This window comes from Notolabrus celidotus, chromosome 2 (assembly GCF_009762535.1).
Source record: "Notolabrus celidotus isolate fNotCel1 chromosome 2, fNotCel1.pri, whole genome shotgun sequence".
Lineage (NCBI taxonomy): Eukaryota > Metazoa > Chordata > Actinopteri > Labriformes > Labridae > Notolabrus > Notolabrus celidotus.
The window spans coordinates 1,325,978-1,348,430 of NC_048273.1; the positions used below are offsets into that span (position 1 = coordinate 1,325,978).

A 22,453-nucleotide genomic window follows, 5' to 3' on the forward strand; every position below is an offset into this window, starting at 1 on the left:
GGTAAGGTCACCTTTACACTGCTGTGATTGAGTCTCCTGAGACTATGCATGATTACTCTCAGGCGTCATGTTTAATGTTACGCAACTGGGATTCAAGGACAACACTAAGACATGTCATACTTAAAGAACAAAACCTTTAAAACTCTCAACCTGAGGATGTCAAAAGTTAGAGGGAGAATGTATTTCACTTTATTATTTCCTCTGTTTTAGTAGTTTAATCTACAAATACTCTAAAAGTGATCATCAGAGGTGAAACAGAACAAACATTTTCATTCATTTAAAACCAAAACAAGGTCACATAATCGGCCTCTTCTGTCACATGAATTCACAAGATATCTTTTCAGGCTTTTTTTAATATTAGAACAGGAAAATTATGTCACCTTTTTAACAACTTGTTGATGTTTACTGCACTTTTTATTGGTACCTGTGTAAGACTCTATGTTCACACACCTGAATCAAACAAGAAAGCGCCCCCTGGATAATTTACTGACTTTTAAAAATGTATTAAAGTGCCTTTAAGTATCTAATTCTGGTGTTGGATGATGTTTTACTTCCCTCTCTGATAGAGGACGAGCTTCATGCCAGCTACTGGAACAACCGGGGGAGGCAGGCTCTTCACGACGCCCTGAATGTTCCCCGTAACTCCCACCAAGCCAAGAACATCATCCTGTTCCTGGGGGACGGTGAGTCTGGAGGAGAGGCGGTTAGACTCGTTTCCCGGCAGAGATGAGTTTTGTTTCCAAATCTTCTAGCCGGTTGGTCGGGGTGAGAAGAAGCCGTAGGATCTCAGAGGCATCTCGTGGTGAAGCTCACCAAAAGGGAAAGAGAGTATGCATCAGTGACCCCGAGAAGCAGGGGGTTATGGGTAGAGGGAGATGGATGCTGACATGTGATCACCAGCAGTTACTACTGCATGGAAAGCCAAGCATAACAAAGTGAGCTGAGGATAAACCACAGACGCTGTGCGTGGAGATGTTTCTTTAATCTGAACACCAAAAAAAGGTGCAAAGAGTTCACATGAGGCCACGATGCAGCGAACGCTTCAGACTCTTTCAGCCTCCTTTAACTCTCTCTTCTTTACCTCTCCTTTAATGCTCTTTAATCGGATTTAGTCTGTTTTATGATGCAGTGTGATAATAAAATGAACAATGGACCATTACCAGTATATGGGGTGATCTGTTAGCCATGACCTCTGACCCCACAGTCAGATAAAGTTATCACTCACTCCTGAAGTCCTGATCTAAGCTCTGCAGCTCCGCTTTATTAAGACATCATTAAAATCTGTCTGATGAGTTAATGGTTACAGCCACCTTCACTCCAACAGAAACACGTGCTGATAGCAGCAGGTCAGAGATGTTATCAGCGTCTGGGATTGATTAATGATGATATCTAATCACTCTGCAAAGTTCAATCAATCAGTCCGTCGAATCTTATTTATGAAGCTCTGAATCATAACCAAAGTTATCTCCCGAGAGTGATCACCATGAGGAAGTGTTTGGCGATATTCGGCCTGTTGTAACGCTAATGTTCTTAGCGATAATGATGACACCGTGCAAACACCTTTCAAGATTTTAACAACATGTTTAATCTGGGGGTCAAATAGATGAAAAGGAGTCCTGAGACATCATGCAAAATATGAAATTACAAGAATCCTGCACACTGATCAACATGCAAAACAGTATTTGATGGCAACCTGTCCCATGAAGTCGATGTGCACCTCCCTCTATCCCTCTCTCCAACACGGTCTCAGCAGATGTGTGTCTAACATGAGTCTGGTCCTGCTGGAGGTTTCTGCCTGTTAAAGGAAGTTTGTCCTTGCCACTGTAACTTGCTAAATGCTGCAAAGTGCTCTGCTCATGGTGGATTAAGATGAGATCAGACTGAGTCCTGTCTGGAAGATGGGACTGGATCTGATCCGGTCTTGATGTTGGGTCTTTGTTAGTAATAGAACATAGAGTACGGTCTAGACCGGCTCTGTTTGGAAAGAGTCTGAGGATAGTGATTTGGTGCTTTATAAATAAAGATTGATGTTTTGTTTATTTGCATCCCTGACCTGTCTTTTTCAGATAAACGTGAGGGAGGTTCTGTTTTCAAACACCATGAAGGGAGGAATAAAATACAGATATTATATGTTGTACTTGACGTGTTTGGTGCATCACATTCTAGATAATAACTTGTCTCAGAAGTCCATATTTTCTTTGCACACTCCATTTTTCATCATACATAACTTCCACATCATTCACCGCCCTCTAAACTCTCACATCAGCTGACTCTTATGAGGTTTGGGGAACACAAAGGCAGCTCTGTGCCGCTCTGACAGATGTGACCTAACGCTCAGGTGTGTTCCCACCTGCTCACAGGTATGGGGATCACGACGGTGACTGCTGCACGGATCCTCAAAGGACAGCTGGCTGGAAGATCTGGAGAGGAGGGCAGTCTGGTCATGGATACCTTTCCTAACGTGGCGCTTTCGAAGGTCAGCTGACTCTGACTGACATGTTCATGTTTATATGCACAGATCCACACATTAGTATGAATATTTAGGACTGACTGATCATTGTAGTGAAAGAAGGATGCACAGTGGGAGGCATAGGCATGAAAACCTTATGTACTCCAAGAACCTTAACTCTTTAAAAATCAGTCATATGGATACCTGCAGAATGCACCACATGATTGATGCTAATGTGTGTTAGTTCTCGTCCCCTGCAGACATACAACGTGGACCAGCAGATGCCAGACAGTGCAGGCACAGCAACAGCGTACTTATGTGGTGTGAAGGCCAACTACGGCACCCTGGGTGTCACTGCCGCCGCCCCGAGGAACAACTGCAACGCTTCCAAAGGGCATGAAGTAACATCGGTTCTGAGGCGTGCTAAGCTGGCAGGTAGGTCTGTCCTGAGAGGAGGGATGTTGATCTGCCTCACTAATGTGTCTGTGCAGCAGAAGGAGCATGCATGAGTGAGAGCTGACAGTGGTTCCTGCAGACATGTCAACACAAACATCAGCTGGATCAGCTCTGATGAGTCCATGTTGATGACGTTCAAACTCTGCGCAGTAAAACACGTCCTCGTTCTGTCTCTGCGTCTCGTAGGAAAGTCGGTGGGGATCGTCACCACCACTCGAGTGCAGCACGCCTCTCCTGCTGCAAACTACGCTCACACACCCGATCGAGGCTGGTACAGCGACTCTGACCTCACCCCGGAGGCCGTTGAAAATGGCTGCCTTGACATCGCTCACCAGCTGGTTTACAACACAGAGATAGATGTAAGCTTTCCTTTGCTTCCTCTACCTGACTGATGATCCTCAATGAGATACTTTAGAATCAACACAGCAGGGATTTGAAAGCAGGGTTGTCTGTGTCCGTGCTTCTAGGTCATTCTGGGTGGAGGTCGTAAGTACATGTTCCCCAACACCATGAAGGACCCGGAGTATTCGTCTGATGAAGGAAACAGGACTGATGGAAGGAACCTTGTTTCAGAGTGGATGAAGAACAAAAAGGTAAAGGTGGATCTCAACATTCACAACATCTCCTTTAATTTGTATGGAAAAGGATGAAGGCCACCAGAGGAATAAAAAAAACTGAATTTCCAAGAAAAAACTCAAAATTTCGAGTTTTAAAGAAGTCAATCTGTGAGAAATCAAACTTGACATTTTTGAGTTTATAAAGTCACACATTTACAAGAAAACTTAGAATTTGCAGATTGTTAACAAGCTGCCCTTTGCCCATTTCACTGCATCATGGACCCACTGACAGCCTTATCACATTCTGCTTCCTACTTGGACTACTGGCTATAAGGAGATACTACTGATTCTAGACCAGGATCATCACAATATTATAAACATCCAGACTTTGAAAAGACACATAGAATCTATATCCTTGCATCTGTCCGCTGAGGTGAATTTCTTGTTGGATAACTGCAATCAGCTCCTCCAGATCAGTGTGCTGCTTTCTTCTGAACAGCCCCAATAAACAGCAATGTCTTTTCAAAGTCCGGATGTTTGTAATGATGAGATGATTCTGGGCTAATATGAAGTATCTCCTTATTGCTGAGTCCAAGTAGGAAGCACAGTTTGATAAGGCTGTCAGTGGGTCCATGATGCAGTGAAATGGGCAAAGGGCAGCTTGTTAACAATCTGCAAATTTAAAGTTTTCTTGTAAATGTGTGACTTTATAAACTCAAATGTTCGAGTTTGATTTCTCACAGATTTACGTCTTTAAAAACTCGATATTTTTTAGTTGTTTCTCAAAAAACTACAACTTTATAAACTCACTCTCTTTTTTTATTTCCCTGGTGGCTCTAATCCTCTTCCGTACACTTGATTAAATTCACATCTTTTCTCCACATCTACTTCAAACAGAACGCTAAATATGTTTGGAACAAAGCTGAATTTGATGCTGTCAACCCGGCGAACACAGACTTCCTGATGGGTAAGAGGAGCTGCTCAGTTTACCAACAGATCAACAAAACATTAAAGTTTACCCTCTCTGAATACACTGACATTAATGAAGATCTCAGTCAATTATTATCTCCACTCTCTACTTTAATGATTGACTTGACCTTGACTTTAATTAATGAGTAACACTTCTGATGATCAGACTCAATGATCAACATTTAGTGCATAAATAATCTGAACAGTCCTTTGGAAGAAGAGAAGCAGCCAAACAGGAAGTGAATAAAAAGCCTAAAACTATCTTCTTTTCCTCCCAGACTCTCACATTTATTCTTTCTGTTTTTGTTTCCTGTTTTGTTCATCTTTAAACCTCCACGGTGTCCTCTCTCTCTGTCTCTGACTTTAGGTCTCTTTGAGCCCAAAGACTGCCGCTACGAGCTGGAGCGTGATCCCACCATGGACCCCTCCCTGACTGAGATGGTGGAGAAAGCAATTAGAATACTCAGCAGAAATCCAAAGGGATTTTTCCTCTTTGTTGAAGATAAGTGTAATTGTTTGCTGCAGTTTTTCCCCAGACAGCAAAAAGAAAACCTCTTGATCTATGTTGAAATGTCAGTCTGTCTCTTTTACACCTTAAACTAGTTTTAAGAAATCACAAATTCAAAGTTATTTCTGCAGAATTTGAAGTTCTGGTCACTTTATTTTACATAAGACTCATAAAAATAGACTCAATTCTATAAAAAAGGATGCACTCTTGATGTTTACTGGAAACAACTTTCTTTTGGGCCTTAAGCGGGAGAATCGATCACGCTCATCATGGAGGACAGGCTAAAAAAGCTCTCCATGAGACAGTGGAGTTTGACCGGTCCATCGGGCGAGCGGCTGAACTGACCAGTGAGCTGGACACTCTCTCAGTGGTCACTGCGGATCACTCCCACGTCTTTGCTTTTGGAGGAGGCTCTGCCAGAGGAAACTCTGTTCTAGGTACATCTGACACATTCAGTACTTTCATGTCAGCTTATCAGAGGGTGATAAAAAGGTGTTAATGTGTCCTGTGATTTTCAGGTGTGTCTCGCTCGATAGCTAAAGATAACAAACGCTTCACCATGGCTGTGTACGGGAACGGACCAGGATACCAGATTAATGGAACCCGTCCTGATGTGAATGAAACCGTCTCATGTGAGTGTTCATGGAGGAGCCTTGATTAGACCTTGTAATGAAGTAGCTCCACCTAGTGGTGCAACATGGAACCTGCTGTGAAGGAGAGAGAACAGTTCAATGTCACATAAAGAAGTTAGAAGAAATACAACCTCCACCCACACATCATACAGGAAATCTAATGCCCCAGATGCTGTCTTCATACAAAGATCTTTTCACCAAAGATTGACCAGTTACTGAATTTTATCCCTCAGGTGTGCAAAATGAGCTTTAAGTAATCTGGAGTTAAGGAAATCTAACACCAAAGAAAGGAGGTGAAAAGATGTATAGAGTATTGGAGTCCATTATTCTGCAGGGTGTCTTTTTTTAACAGGTCCTCTGTATACACAAAGTCTACATGATGTTTTTCAGAGAGCTCATTTCATGCTCCTCTGTCCCTTTCTTCCTCAGCGGGGAATGATTACCTTCAGCAGGCTCCCGTCCCTCTGGACTCAGAGACTCACGGTATAGAGGACGTAGCCATCTTTGCTAAAGGCCCCATGTCCCATCTCTTCCACGGCGTCCAGGAGCAGAGCTACATCGCCCACGTTATGGCTTATGCTTCCTGCCTGGAGCCTTACGAGGACTGCAAACTGCCCCCACCCAGCCACGCTGCATCCATCCACCCCAGCCTGCTGCTCCTCCTTCTGGGCCTCCTCCTCCTCTCCCTCTGCTCCGTCTAAGATGACAGCCTCTGGGGGATTCTTGTCCTGACCTTGGGAAAACTTGTGCTGTCTGACTTTTTTAGTTGAAAAATAATCACGCTTCATGCTGTACTCCCTGTGAGGAATGTGAGAGCTGTATAGTTGCACAACTTTAAGATCACTGCCATTTGAAGTAATTTCCTCTTATTCTGAAAAGTGTTATTATCACTCCTATGTTTATTTATGTGCTAATATGTTTGTGATTTTTTGTAAATATTGTGAATAAAGTACTGATTTCCTAAAAATGTTGGATTCAATAATATTTAATACTTCAGATTTCATGCTGTTATTTATAAGAGGACAATATTTATTGATAGGATTTGAGTCTTTGAGGCTTTCTTAATCTGCTTTAGTTTAGCTTAGCTTCAGATTAACTTCATCATATCATATTAGACCAAAGTATGCATCTTTTCCAAGCTGTAACAGTGATATTAACCAAAACAAAGGAAATACTTGACTTTTAAAACCACAGATTAGAGGGACGAAATTGACTCAGGCTTTGAAATGAAAAAGCAGGATCAACCTTTGTTAAATTTAAGGGCATGGCTTTTAAAATAAAAGAAAGGGACAGAGGTGATAAGTATCACAGTTCAGCAGAAACTGGCTTGGTCGAGTTTTGGTTGAAACAAGCCTTTAACAGTACCCTCAACTCTCAACTCAACTTTATTTATTTAGCACCTTTCATATGTATAAACATGCAGCCCAAAGTGCTTCACAGAATAACAGAGAGACAGAAAACAACAGCAATGGTAAAATGAAAAAAGCCATGATTATAAATAAAATACTTAAAAATAAAATAAAATCAACACAGTAAAATCAATAAAAATAGGTAATAGTGGAGAGAAATGTTAAAAAAAATGTAGCGTTAACAAGATCAGTTTAATACAAGAAATACATATATAAATAATTAAATAAGATAAATAAATGTTAAAGCAATGATTAAAATAATAATATGGTATAATCATAGACTGTTATATAATATAATATAATATGATATAATATAATATAATATAATATAATATAATATAATATAATATAATATAATATAATATAATATAATATAATATAATATAATATAATATAATACCCTGTACACCCCTAACGCATGTTTCCCAAAGTCTTTCCTGATTGGATGAAATTAAAGCGCTGTCCAATCGTACACACGCGTGGGCGGGACTTCCTGCTGATCCCCCGGAAGTAGGCTGGTTTCTGTGTTTGGAGGGAAATTTAATAACAAAGCTGTTTCGTTCCTCGAAAACAAACACTCTGTGGACAAACAACTGCTCATTGGCAACAAAGGATCACACATACACACACATATGGACTGTTTCTCCCCGGATATGAAGAAGAAGTCGGTGCGGGTTATGGAGTGTTCCTGTAGTCGTTGTTAGCTTAGCTTGTTAGCCGCAGTTATAACTTATTCATAGTTTGTCTCAGGGATCTCGTTGGGGATGGGTTGAACCAGAGGACGCTGATAAAGGACTTCATTTAATATATATTAAAGAACAACAGTGATCATGGAGAGAAGGACGAGGAGACTGGAGAGTCAGCTGTGTAAAGCAGTGAAGGATGGAGAGCCCAGGTGAGGATCAGCCTCCTGGCTTTGTCCGGACATGTCTGATGTTGACAACATGTCACAGGCAGAGAGGGACTCCTTTAATGATCTGAGTCTGCTTTATTTAATTATCTCCTTCAGTCATTCATGAAGTATTGAGTATGTTCAGTTATAATTTAACACACTACATGTTTATTATTGTGCTGGAGGCTAAAACTTGCACACGTGTGCAGCTGCTCGATGATGAAGTAAACACAATATATACAGTTTTGAAGTGTTCATGGTTTCCCTTAATATAAGGTGGTTAGTGGACTTTAATAAGTCCTAAATGTTAAAGTAGTTTAGCTACTAAGTTATAACATGAACTAAATTGTTCTATGTGTGCACAAACCACCTACAAGGATTGGACTGCATTGTTACCATTATGATCATTGTTTACATCATTTTTATTTGTTTTATTTGACACTATCTTGACATATTATATGTTATTTTATAATTATTGTTCAGGTATTTATCTGATTTTATTTTATTGATGTTAGTATTTTTGTTTTTCTGGTATTTATTTATTTTTTTCAATATTATTTTTATTCTTTTCTTTTTGAGTGCAAAAAATTCACAAAAAAAATAATTTTTTTAACTTCCCTTTAACCCCCTACATCTCTTCGCACATAAATAAAGTTAAATAATAAAATAAAATAAAAAAATATATAAAAGCAGGCAAAAGAATAGAGGAGAAAAAAAAATAAAAACATAGGCCAAAAGAGATAATGTTCATACAACTGCAAATTTCATAATTTATGTGTATCTTTTTTACAATAAATAAGGCATAACATTTTATACAGCATGTAAACTTCATGATATAGTTAAAAAGACAGCTTGATAAAAGAAAAGAAAAAAAGAAAATAATAACCAAGTAAGAAAGTCTATCTACATATACACATAGGATAGGATAGGATAGGATATTACTTTATTGATCCCCCGGGGGGGAAATTCAGTTGTTACAGCAACCCAGACATAAGTACAATCAAGAAAGAAGTTTCAATAAGTACAAAATAAGATAAAAATAATAAAAAATAAAAATAAAACAAAATAACATAACATAAAAAAAATAATAAAATAAAATAAAAATAAAAATAAAATAAAAAATAAGTAAAATAAAAATAGATAAATAAAGCTAGAATACAATTTAGATATATACAATGTTACAAATGGAATTTAAATTAAATAGCAGTAATTACAGGCAGTATTAAAAAATGTTTCAGTAGTGACAGGTTGACATGGTGTGATTATGGTTGGTAATGACAAATTAAGCAATAAATAGAAGAATATTTGTATGTAATATGACCATGGGTTGTACTTAGAATAGTAATGTAATTGAACAAAATATAATATAGCAAGATAATTATATTATATTATACATTATAATGCCAGCAGCAGTCAGGAGAGAGTTCAGGATGGGATGATGGAGTGTGACAGACAGAGCAGGGATGTTATGGATCTGGAGTCTGTGGCCTGTGGTATATACACATACATACATACATATATATATACATACAAATTATTTTTTTTCTGGTATTTGTCTGATTTTATAATAATTATTTAAGATTAGTTTTCTGATACTTATTTAATTTATTTTATTCTTCTGACATTATTTTATTTTATATGATTTTTCTGATACTTCTCTGATTTTATCATAATTATTTCATTTTTAAGTATTGTATGTATGTATGTATGAAAGGTGCTGTATAAATAAAGATTAGATGAGTTGGGTTGAGGACTCTTATGGCCTAAGAATGCAGAGTAAACACATAAATATTCTGGTTATCTGGTAATAAGAATGATAATAATAAAGTTTATTTATATAGCACTTATAAAAACAGATGTTACAAAGTGCTTTAAATCATAAAAAACAACAATAATGAATTAATGAAGAGTGAGAGGGAGAGATATTGAACTAGCAAGACAAGAAGAGCTGAGTAAAAGTGAACCAACTAAAAACAATTAAAACAGTAAAACAAATAATAACAAGGAGTGAATAAAAGAAAACCATTGACAATAATAATAAAACATAATATTACAACAGGGCCTTTAGATAAAAATTTGCTTTCAGGTGTAATACCTCAAGTGCACAATTATATTCATCACAAAACCAACATATAGCCCCTCAAAATAAATCAATTTATGTTCAATGCAAAACAGCTGTCTGAGTCTAACAGATGTGTCTTTGTAGATCTGTGCAGCTGTTCCTGTCCGAAGGTGCGTGCCCTCACCTGGTGGGAAGTAAAGGAGTGGCAGCAATACACCTGGCTGTAGGAAAAGAGACTGAGAAGAACACAAGCTGCTTGAAGATGCTGCTACAGTACGGAGCTGACCCCAATGTCAGGTAAATAAAACACCTCCTAACGTTTGATGGAAACCTCTTTAACATGTCGTTTAAATTTAATCTGAAGGCTGCATAAAATCCTTCGTGCTGAAGCTTTCATTTTTGGCAAACTATGATATTTTATTCATAAAAGCAGAGGCATGAGACGCTGTCAGAATGAAAGCACAGTGATGATGATTTATAGAGTATGTATGTGAATCTGTGTGTTTTTGTTTCCTCTCAGGTCTTCAGACGGTCTGACTCCTCTTCACATCGCTGCTCTGTGGGGATGTTATCAGAATCTAAAGCTGCTGTTAATGAACGGAGGAAACCCCAACAGTAAAGATAATGTAAGAACTGTGCTGTCTCATGAGAAGTGCATCCAGCAGGGGGCAGACAGTGAAGCTAATCAAAATAATGCATTCATAAAAACACATGCATAATCATTTGAGTGAAGTCTTACATGTTGATTTAAAACTGAGACACAGACCCTTGCACCATAACAAGAAATCTACTGTGTGGGATTTAGAATACTTGATCGTGAACGCCTGTTATCTCTTTCATTCATCGCAGGAAGGGAACACGCCGAGGCAGCTTGCAGAGCAGCAGGAGAATCGAAAATGTGCTCTGCTCCTTCAGGAGTACCAGGCCAGCTCAGTGGACACGGAGGACGATGAGTTTCCTCAGTTCCAATACTGTAAGAGAGTCTCTTTGATTAGTTTGGGACAACATCACTGATATATAACACTTTAATACATCCAGATAAGTTTGTACAATTTTTAGAAATGCCCTAAAAGAGAAGAGAGTTCCTGTGAGTACAGCGTTATTTATCCGTCCAGTCAAATGTCTGACTTATTGTGCCAAGATCATGCTGCAGTTAGTGTTCACTGTAGTTCCTTACATGTCTTAAAATATAGAAAGCAATGTTCATGTTAGAAAAGAAGAAATAGTTATACAAACATACAAGAAAAAAATGGTTATACAAAAGAAACAAAATGAATATTAGCAAGCACTGAAACATTTTGCTTTACATGTGTGAAAAGGAGTAGGAAGAAGTGAAAACTTATCTAATCCTCCCCCTTTATTCACTATTATCTGGCATTATACTCGTGCACTCCCACAATCCAAATCTTCATATTTACACGTCAATCAAAAGTAAACCCCTCGTGATTCTCAACACTTGTCTTCCTCCTTGTACCTCATGATAATCATTTCTTTATTCCTCTTCTTCAACTGGATTATGTTCAGACATTGCTGTAGCTCCATATTGAGACTGTTCCACAGTTTTACTTCACAGATTGAAATACAGAAACTTCTCCATGTGGTCCAAACACTCACCATCTTTAATCTTAAAGGTGACATATCATGCAAAATGGACTTTTTAATGGTTCTCTACCTGAAATCTGTGTCCCTGTCTACAAACCCCCCGAGAATGAAAATAATCCATTCTGCCCCTGTTCTGATTTCTCCACCTTTCTGTAAATGTGTGCTGAAACCAGCCGTTTCAGTTTTCAGTGTTTTTCATACGTCACAACGCCATCCGGTCTGTAACAGGAAGTCAGAGCTCGGAGCTTGTTCAGCCCATAGACTGTATAAAATACAACTCAACCCCTCCTTCGTTTTTCATTCCCTGCACACATGTGTGCTAACAAGGAGCTTAGGAGGGAGGCATGCTAGTTGTAGGCTGTCTTAATAAACACAAAGGTCGCTTTGACTCCCCACGTCTGCAGATTTGAAGATCTAGTGGAGGATTTTTAGTTTTCATGGAAAAGTGCTAGCGCTAGTTAGCATAGCCACATAGCTACATGTTGGTAGCTGTGTACCAAGATACACGTCGACATGCTGACAAATAAAACAACAAGAAACACTAAATCTGTGACCAATGGTTCAGAAAGGTCCTGCTGCAGGCGCCTTGAAGTAACGTGATCTCTGAGCAGCCGTGTATATTCAGCCAACATGTAAACATTAGATCAACGTGCTGGAGAGCCGAGGCACATCCACTTCCTGAGGGGGCGTGGTCAGAGAGAAAACAGACTGTTCTGATGAGGAATGAAGAAGAGGGTTTTTCAGGCAGGCCAAAATCTGATTTCAAAGTGTTTTTTTGAGCATAAACTTTAAAGACATGTTTTGGGGACCTCTTAGACCAATATATGTTGATGAAAAAAGCGTGATATGTCCCCTTTAACTTCCCTCTGAAGTTATAACCCCCCTCTCTGTAAAAGAACAATCTTTGAATATTCCCTGGAAGGAGATTTTTCCTTGCCTTACACACAATTTGTGCAGTTTTAAAATCCACGAAGTCAAATCATTTCAATATTTTGGATTTGAGGAACGATGAATTTGTGTGCTCACAGAAATCAACATTGTGAACTCTTCTGATGGCTCTATTCTGTAGGACTGACGGTGGTTGTAGTGAGCTTTTATAGGTGTTTCCCCAAACCTCAGTACAGTAACTGAGATGTGGTTTTGGAGGGAAGTACACAAGCTGAATGTTTCAGTACAGAACAACGTGCTGGATCTGATATCTGCAGATCTTAGCAGCAGCAGCAAAGAAATGCATTCTGCTTAATTGGAGTCAGCAAAGACCTCCAACTTTAATTTGTTCAAGCAAATCTTACATGACACTTTAAGACTGAAGCAGTGTAGTTACATCTTAAAGAATAAAGGGGAGGTCATTTTAAAAGAACCTCTGACCAATCACTCAGCACAGAGCCCGGCGTACTTTATGAATGAACAAAAGGGAGAGATCTTTTATTTACTTATTTTGTTATTTATTATTTTTATTAAGTTGTAATTTTCTTTAACTTGCTGTCAGGATTATTCCTATTTATTTTTTTATATTTTTTATTTTATATACTTCTCAATTTATTTCCCTTTAATGAGTCTGCATTTTTAAATTGTTTAAAAAAAATTTTTTAGATGGACTATGAAAAATTTATTTAAAAAAATGTTGAAAAAAATATAGAAAGCCCAAAAACAATAGAAGAGTTTGCAGCATTCAGAGTCAGAGAGTAACTCCTGCATTGATCCATGAAGTTGAAAATGATTGAAGGGCAAAAATGGCACAAAACCTGAACCTTACACTCATCTGCCAAGTAAATCTAAATACATGTTGTATTTAAGATAAGATAAGATACTCCTTTATTCGTCCCACAATGGGGAAATTCATGGAGTTACAGCAGCAAACAAGAAGGTGTACAGAACAAGAATTTCAAACAAGAATATTAGAAAAATAAATGTAATAACACATAAATAAATATATAAAAATAAAACATAAATCTAATTTGTAATTAGAGAAACAGAGATCATCTGCTAGATTGTCTGGCTGTGTATAAAGACCAGATCAAATGAGCCACTACATCTTCTCACAATCTCTCGTGGTTTATCTTTCATAAAACGAGAACACGTCTCTCTTCTTGTCTTCACAGCCGTGTACTCAGACCAAACAGACCTGTCCAGCTACCCTGAATCAGACTACAGCTTCACGTCCAACTCCTCCATGATAAGTGACTTTGGCGAGGCCGCCTTGAGCAGCACCAGGCGGTCATCCTTTTTCAACATGTCTCACATTAACGGGCGGCCGAGCTGCAGAGGAGTCCCCCACCCCAGACTCTCTGATCTGGACTCTAACAGGCATCAGAGATGGGGCGACCTCTCTTCACATTTAGCCTCTGAAGGTCACTCCTTACTGTCGAGCACTCGCATGTCTGCAGCTGGACCTGCAGTCGCCCTGCCCATCCTGAAGGAGGATGATATTTTTGGTGACGATGTTGTGTTCACATCAAAAGCAAACGAAGAAGCTGCCGCAGGGGAAAGCAGAATCTCCCCCTCCAGGAGAGACACCCTCCCAGCGTTCCCCTGCAGGCGAGCGAGCCGCAAGAGCGTGAGCTTCAGAGACGTGGACGAATATTTCCCTGTTTTCAGGCCAGAGTCTCCCAAACAGCCGCCTGCTGCTGATATCACCCAGTGCTCCAGGGACTTCACCTTTGACCTGTCTGATTACTCAGACTTCCTGGATGTGGACCGCATGGCCACCGTTTTACAGAAGCAGGGCATCGATGTCACGTCGCCCGATCATGTTTATGTATTCTCCCGGGAGAGCAGTGAGAGCACGGAGGAGGAGATGGAGAAGACGGTCATCAGTCACTGTGTTTTGGGACAAAGTGATGATGAGGAGGAGGGTGAGGATGAAGAAGAGGCTCAGGTGAGAGCACCAGAACAGCCAGCCTGTGATCATGTCGGCAGCAGCAGCAGTGGAAGCAGTCATTACAGCAGCTGTGAGAGCGACCACTACACCAGTGCTCTGGAGGCCTCTCTGCACCCCAGACACTCGATGTTCCCCGCAGAGGAGGAGGTTTCTGTCGGGGCTGAGTCTGACAACGAGACTCAGAACTCTGAGAATCACTCACCTGTTCGAACTGAATTTAAATCAGGTCCAGAACCAGAGACTGTGAAGTGTTTACCAGGTCTGCAGAGGGAGCTGGATGCAGCAGGAAACGGTGTGAAAGAGGGATGTGGTGTTCTCGTGGACGCTGCAGGTGAAGGTGGAGTCGAGCAGCTAGTGGCAGACGTTGCAGCTGAAGCTCTACAGGAAGACTTTGTTCCTCCGTTCACCCCGAGTCCTTTCGTGACAGGCCGGACTCGCTCCAGGCTGAGCCGCTGCTCCATGAGAACCAGCACAAACCCGGAGAGTCTCCTCTCCACCACGTCCCTGTTCGAGGAAACCCTCCCCACGCCGGTCCGAACGCGCCGCCAGACGCCCAGATCTCAGAGCAGAGAGGACTTTTACTACTCACCATGCACGCCCCGTTACACACCGTCACACCCAGAAGGAGACTCGTGGTTTCCTGACTCACAGGACACTCAGTCCAGCACCCTCAGACCTGGTTCAAGCGTTAGCAACAGCCAAGCTGACACCATCATCCTCTCTAAGAGCATCGCTGACTCTGTTTCTGAATCACAGACTCTGTCAGACACGGTCATGCTGGAGGAAGATCAAAACTCTTCAACAGACTGTTACGAGAGAAACCTCGCAGAGATAATCCTCGCCATGCAGGGTCAGGGTCTAGCAGGAGGGGAAGACTTTCTAACAGATGATCTGACGAGTACAGACGAGGCAGCGACGAAGAAAGACACTGTGAGTAAAGCTGACGATGCCTGGGTCACTGAGGACTGCAGCTCCCAGCCGGAGTCCGTGTCCTCCTCCTCTAGCTCCAGCTATTTCTCCCCAAGGAGGTCCAGGGAGGACTCTGACCTAACATGCACTCCAGGAACCGGGTGCACCCCGAGGTACAGCATGAGCCGGCTGTCGAACTGCCGCAGGCCGCAGCACCTGGCCAGTCTGTCTTACACGCCTGGAGGGCGACCGCTCATTCAGGATCTAGACGAACCGGTGGAGTACCTCTACACTGACACCGAACAGGGCCACAAGCTGATCGAGATCCACGTCCCGCCTACAGCGAACACCTCCCTCAGCTCCAGCATGAGCACCACCACCGCCAGCAGCAGCAGCGACGAGACCATACTCTACGACTGGCGCTCCATGAACACGGACACGACGGAGAGCAGCGGGAAGGAGAACCAAAAGCCTGAGGTGATGCTGCCGAAGGAGAAAAAGGAAGAGGAGAGTTTGCTGCAGGAGACCCGAGGGATCACCGACAAGGAGCTGAGGTCCAGGCTGCTGGAGCTGGGGGAGAGTCCTGGTCCCATTAGCAGCAGAACCAGACCCACGTACATGAAGAGACTCTGCCGCCTGATACAGGAGTCAAAGTCAGAATCACCTCGACCACAGAAGCAGTCAGAGCAGACACATCCAGGTAACACATGTGACTCTTTAAGATCACTTCCTCTCTTCATGTTTTAATTTAAACGTCTTTAAAGCAGTCAGAAAGAAGTGGCTGTAAAATCAGTTTATAATGAAGCATGAACTCAGAGAAGGAAACTCATTATTTATGATCAAGCTGTTGTGGGTGGAGTGGATGAGAAGCAGTGAAGAAATGAGGCGTGTTAATGAACTTATCATCACTGACACTGACTCACACGTCCTCTCTCTTCATGTCTTTATTCTCAAAGATTCAGGGTACAGTCCCGAGCTGTGCCGGGCTCTGAGGACCTTCGAGCTGCCTGGTTGTCAGGCGGACGAGCAGGCGCTGTGTCAGCAGTTTGACCAACCGGATCAGAACAGGAAGTGGAGGGAGGGCATCATCAAGTCCAGCTTCAACTACCTGCTGCTTGACCCGAGGTTTGCTGTCCCCCTTCTTCAAAATGTGGTTTTAAGTCTGTTTCAGTTTCTATTTGTAGGTTTGAAGTAAGAACAACAGAGACCAGTGTTTGTCTGATGTGATGAGATTCTTATTAGTGCTTTTTTGTCTCAGATTTTCTATCACATTGAACAAACATCATGTGGTCTCACATTACATTCAGGTATCAGTGAAGTTTAAGGGTTTAAAGCATGTCTCAATACGAATCAGCTGAGGGTGGTGAGCACAGTTGAGACACTCAGCTGGGGTCGCAGTGCTGTGCCAGGCTCGAGCGCTTTTTGGGAAGGGAGAATATAAAACTATGCCGCCAGCAAAGACACGGACATGAAGGTTGAGGTTGGGGACATTTCCCCATGTTTGGATACAAAGGGAAGAGACTGGTGAGACGGCTCTGATGCTACTGGCACTAGTATGTCTGCAGAGTAACATCAGAGCCGTCTGAGCGGGTCTTCTGTACCCTGATCCGTTTGCTCTCCCGACTACACATGCTCATGTTTCTCAATAAGAACAAGGAGGTATAAAACTGGACACTGTGAGTCTGAAATATGTTTCTGTTCACTTTAGGGATGTAAATTTCAAGTATTTTGCGATGATTAGAAAGTAAAAACATGTGCCACATCACAAACTGTCCGTAGAGATTGGAGTTTAAAGCAACAGCCTTAGACTTATGTTGTTTTTATCTTCAGGGCTGTTGTTTTATTGAACTTCTTATAACATTTAGACAGTTATAACTTTGCCTTCATAACAAGGAAGCTGAGAAACCTTCGATGCAGTATGGACTTCTTTATAAACTCCTGTAAGAAAAGCTGAACCCTTCTCTCTCTTCTCTCTTCCAGAGTGACCAAAAACCTCCCGTTCCGCAGCCACACCATGACCCCCCCACGAGTGTTTCCAGACTTTCATCCACTCCATCTTCTACGTGGGCAAAGGGAAACGCTCCCGCCCGTACAGCCACCTGTACGAGGCTTTAGAGTACTTCAAGGGGGACAAGACCTCCAAGGTAACTCAGAACACACACAAACACACACACACGGACGGACACACACACACACACGTGAGTGTTTTTAACTGAATGAGTTGTGAAGTTTAGTTTTAACTCTTCGTCTCTGTGTGACAGAAACTGTGCCCCAAGGTGCAGCACATCCTCCAGGTGTGGACCGCAGAGCAGGGCGTGATCTCTCTGCACTGTTTCCAGAACGTGATCCCGGTGGAGGCGTACACCAGAGAGGCCTGCATGGTGGAGGCCATCGGTGAGTACGAGGAGGAGGAGAAGGAGAGGAGGAGAGGAGGAAGAGAGAGGGGGGGACTGATCATAAGATCTCTCTGACAGCTGATTGATCCTCAGGAGACTCTCTGTGTGAATACTTAAAGTGTTCTAGTTCTGCTACTTCCTGCTTACTTATCTGAGGCTTCAGTTTTTCACCACCACACTTTTGACATTGTGCTTTAAGAGGCATGTCTGTCCACTTCCATCAATAACTCCAGACACCACAACAAGCCAAACATTGATTTCACGTCACGTCAGTAACCTCCTCCTCCTCCTCCTCCTCCTCCTCCTCCTCCTCCTCCTCCTCCTTCATCCTCTGCTTCTCTCAGGGTTGAAGATGCTGACCAATCGGAAGCGAGGGGATTTCTACGGCGTGGTGTCGAACTGGCAGGCGAAGAAGAAAAGGGAGCTTGGCGTTCACCTGCTCTACAGAGCCATGCAGATCTTCCTGGCCGAGGGCGAGAGACAGCTGAGACCGGCTGACATCAGACAGTAGCGCCCCCTACTGGTGGGTGTGTGGAGAGCAACTTGAAGCACTGGAAGGAAAACCACTGAAGAGGCCCAGACGGCTTCACAGCATTCAGATCCCCTCAGAGCATTAACTCGTCTTTCTGGTGTTGATCTGTGATCTCTCCATCTTTCAGACACTTTTATACACACATCATTTAACTTCAGACTTCTCAGTTTAGATCATTTGCAGACTTAATCATTCTTTCAAAATTACTCAAGTATATAATGTGAAAGCAGGAAGAAGACAGGTTTATATGAACATGATGGAATCAGAGATGAGCGACTGAATGTCTGTCAGGAGTATAGAACATTTCTTTCTCTCCTGTAGGACACATTTTCATCTCCACTGCAACCAAATCTATTTTTTATTCTTCCAGACTGATCCAAACACATCCTAACTTCATTTTAGATAAAAAAATAATCTAATGTCTCATTAAACATTTAATGATTTAAATAAAGTGCTTTCCAAACGAGCAGGGAGTTTAGTGATGACAAAACTGGAGTGCTACTTTTGTAGTGTTTAAAAAAATGTCTTTATTATTATTATTATTATTACTATAGATAAATCAGAGATCAAATCTCTAGATTTATAAACTTTCATACTTTAAATAATACCATTTGTTTACATTGTGATTAAAAGAAGTTCTTTATTTTGCAGCTGTTAAAAAAAACCTTTCAGGGAAGCTGTTTACAAAGTCCGTCCTGTAGTGAGCGCTGGGTGTGTGTTTCATATAAATGTGTAATTATAGAAAAAAGAACACTTATTTTTTGTTAGTTAGTCTCAGAGTTAGTTCATCTGTCCATTATAAACTGAATTACTATCTAAGCCAGTAAAATGAACCTTTAGAGGTGGAATAAATCTTAAACTGAAGTCACCTCCACGTGGAAGAGGTCGATCAGGACCATGAGCTTTAACTCCATTCCCTCTCTCCTCAGGGTGACGCACGTCTTCATGTAACCTTGATGTCTCACATGAAGCATTAAAACTAACAACCAGACGTGTTTCATATTTTACAGATTTATTTTTTTACAACAGAAATCCTGAAATGTGTTTGATTCGTCTCTTAAAATAATCCTCAAACTTCCCCCCTCGTACTAAAACCTGATATTTGCTGCGTAGCAGAATTGTTTTAGTTTTTATGTTGTGATCATAAATGTCTCTTGTTGTTGCTGCTGCTGTTTTCTGCTCCTTTATTTCACTCTCATGTAAATGTAGTAAAACAAACGATGAAGCTGAGCCGAGTGTTTCTTTGTGTTTATTCCTGCTCTGCTGTGTGGAGGCCCTCTAGTGGACGAGGGAGGTCATTGTTTATGTCCTTGAATTTATACTTCATTTTATTTATGCAGAGGTTTTTCATTCCTCTTAAAATGGTACAAATATTACAAAGAGGTTCATGATATTAACATCTCTAATCTCTAAGACATTCAAAATCTATTATAAGAAATAATAATAATAATGTCCCAACATTTATTGATTTAAATGAACTCTGAACCTCTGATAAATAATGCTTCAGTCCTCCTCTGTGTCCTCGGCGCTCTGAAGCTTGTTTTGAGAGTTGACTTCTGCTGGTGTTAAATGGTGCACGTCTAATTCAGGAACAATGGTCTTCAATTACTGTTATCATGACTCATTTAGTTCCTCAGATCTGCAGCTCCTCTCTCGCGGTGAGCCGATGTTTTTCTTACAAGCATCATCGTGGTTTTTAAAATTAAAACTATGAATGTGATCGAGCGTTGAATTACTGAGCTGGGTTTCATATCTGATTCAGATATTTGCACACATGCACAGCTTTGACTCTCTGGAAGTCAAAAAATGCAATATATTTAAAACAATATTTATCATACTGCACAGTTTATCTGACATGTATTAAAGGGCTGAATTTAAAGCTGCAGCTTGTTGCACAAATGAAACTGAACGGGGGTTTTCCAGTTTCTCCAGCTCTGTTTTCACATCTGCTGGTCAGCTGTGGTTCTGTAGAGGATCAACACTTTCATTCTTGATTTAAGTCACCGTGCAGGTTTTTATTTCTGACTTCATGAAGCAGAGCTTTAGCAGACTGGGGATTTTTAATCATTAACAGACTGACCCAAACTACACCAGACTATAAAGAGAAGGCTCTACCCCTCCTATGTGACTTTATTTATTTATTTATGTTTTTAAAGGACCAAAAGTGTCTTAGTGTTAAAGTGACAGAGCATAAAATGTAATGTATTTATTTATTTTATTAAAATCATTCAAGTTTGATTCATTTCACTAAAACAAATTTCTAAATTACAAAAAAATATTTTATTAAAGCTGCAGTGCAGTTAATATTAAAGCAGAGGTGGATTCAAATAAAGAGATAAAATATGAACTCTTTTCACTCTTTTTAAATCCAACTCTAAACCTCTCTCTTCAAAAACACGTGACCTCTACTTTTATTTATATATTTTATTTTTTGCACTTCATGTAAAGCAACTTTAAGTCTTTAGAGAAGCGCTTTATAAGTCATATTAATTATTAGTATTTTTATTATTGAGGAAACAAAAGTATATGTTTATGTAAAGTCGTGTAAAAATCACAGAAGTTGTTTTTATTACTTATTTGTGACACACGGTCGGCTGGAGGACCCAGAAGCAGGAAGGTTTACAAAGAGTTCACTAGAAAACCAAAAACTGAACCAAACAAAAATCACTCTCAAAACTGAGAGGCTAAAATGTAAGCTCCGATGAGTGCAGGTGAAGACAGTAACTTTCAGCTGTCTAGTTCTGCCTGCAGCCTGTAACCTATATGACCTCCTGACTACTGATCAGGCTCAGCTGGGACTCTGCAGGAGCCTGATGCTGAACGAGCTCACAGGTGTGCTGCTGCTGCTGAGAGCTCTGAGGGGGAGAAGATGAAACTAAAACACAGAGGGTTTAATAAACTAATATTTATAAAGCTTATAGAGAAAAATGTGAGTTTCTTTAGAGAACATTCAAACAGTATTCTTAGTTTGAATTCACAGGATTGAGTTATTCTTGGAGCTCAGAGTTTGCAGCCAGTTTGCAAAATTCTCCCTTAAGACCAACATCATGTTAAAGTTCAGAGCAGGGGTTCCCAAACCTTTCAGTCCACGACCCCTAAAATAAAGGAACTAAAGACTCTAGCTGGTCTGCAGAAAGTGACCCTCCCTATATGAGCATGTGTCTGTGTTTCCTGTGTGTTATGAATGAACCTGCTGCTACTGATGCTTTAGATCATTAACTGTTCACTAACTCTAAACTCAGGAGTCATCTGGAAACAAAGAAAGGAAGAAAACTCATTACACTTTATATTTCAAGGTTTTATTTCAAGTTTAGTTTTTTTTGTTAATATTTTAACTATAATGTGTGAAATGTAATATTTTTAGATACATAAATAAATAAAAAAACATTCTGGAAGAAATCTCACGACCACCCATTTATGTCTTGCGACCCCCCAAGAGGTCCCGACCCACACTTTGGGAACCCCTGGTTTAGAGCCCTATTTCTCTACATTGCATGTGAGTCACAGCTGGCTACTAAGCTAGCTTTGATTAGCAATAACAATGCATCTGTTCAATACTGTAAATGAGTGTAATATTTAATGTGCAGCAGAGAAGCAGTGTGAGTTTCATAATCCACTATCTGCTGATTTCATCGTGTGCATCAATCTGCTGGAGATTATTCTTCATATTTAAAGACAGAGCTTCATAAATCATCACTTTCTGATCTCCAGAAACTAAATCAGAGATTAATAAAGACACAAACACGTCACTGATGGTCCACCTGTGAAACTTTATTAGAGAAAACACAACAAATACACAATAAAGTGCTAAAACTTGACTGTTCTTAAAAAGTTCTTTGTGATAAAAAATGAAAAGTTTATTGCTCTTAATATGTAGAACTTATTTCCACAATTAGACACAATTTAGTCAAATTCCTCATCTTTCTAAAATCCTGAATTTTAATGACTCGTCCTCTCTTCATCCTAAAGGTCACCTGAAGAACATTTGATGATTTCAGACGTATCCTCTCTGTTTGTAAATCACCTTCTATTAAAGAATAAGTCGTTTATCAGACCCAAAGAACGCCAGATATTCTGTTTCTATTCCTCTAAAGGTCGTTTCCTCTCAAACATCTCTTACATCTCTTTTCATCCTCCGCTGCTGGGACCCTCTCCGCCCCGGTCTGCGTGATCCAGATACGATCTGACCCGCCTGTCAT

General features: G+C 40.6%; 2 protein-coding genes across 3 annotated transcripts in view; both read left to right on the forward strand.

The window, feature by feature from the left end:
* LOC117832291 (intestinal-type alkaline phosphatase-like) overlaps positions 1-6,520 on the forward strand; it is an 18,318-nt gene extending 11,798 nt beyond the window's left edge. Inside the window, exons 1-9 of one of the 2 annotated variants that reach the window (XM_034711364.1) lie at positions 2,225-2,476; positions 2,710-2,884; positions 3,092-3,264; positions 3,373-3,498; positions 4,360-4,429; positions 4,799-4,933; positions 5,185-5,376; positions 5,458-5,571; positions 6,001-6,520. In XM_034711364.1, the coding sequence (XP_034567255.1) occupies positions 2,363-2,476; positions 2,710-2,884; positions 3,092-3,264; positions 3,373-3,498; positions 4,360-4,429; positions 4,799-4,933; positions 5,185-5,376; positions 5,458-5,571; positions 6,001-6,272 (1,371 nt within the window). In that variant the 5' untranslated portion in view covers positions 2,225-2,362 and the 3' untranslated portion in view covers positions 6,273-6,520. Of the gene's footprint in view, positions 1-2,224; positions 2,477-2,709; positions 2,885-3,091; positions 3,265-3,372; positions 3,499-4,359; positions 4,430-4,798; positions 4,934-5,184; positions 5,377-5,457; positions 5,572-6,000 lie in introns of those variants that run through there. The other variant, XM_034711373.1, reaches the window with a different exon arrangement.
* A 936-nt stretch (positions 6,521-7,456) lies between these two features.
* Positions 7,457-19,484, forward strand: ankle1 (ankyrin repeat and LEM domain containing 1). The gene is given in 10 exon segments (XM_034711786.1): positions 7,457-7,875; positions 10,079-10,231; positions 10,455-10,560; positions 10,784-10,907; positions 13,639-16,026; positions 16,283-16,451; positions 17,307-17,346; positions 17,348-17,470; positions 17,588-17,720; positions 18,067-19,484. Coding segments are annotated over 10 exon segments (3,468 nt in total). The 5' UTR covers positions 7,457-7,810; the 3' UTR covers positions 18,234-19,484.
* Positions 19,485-22,453: the final 2,969 nt, after the last annotated feature.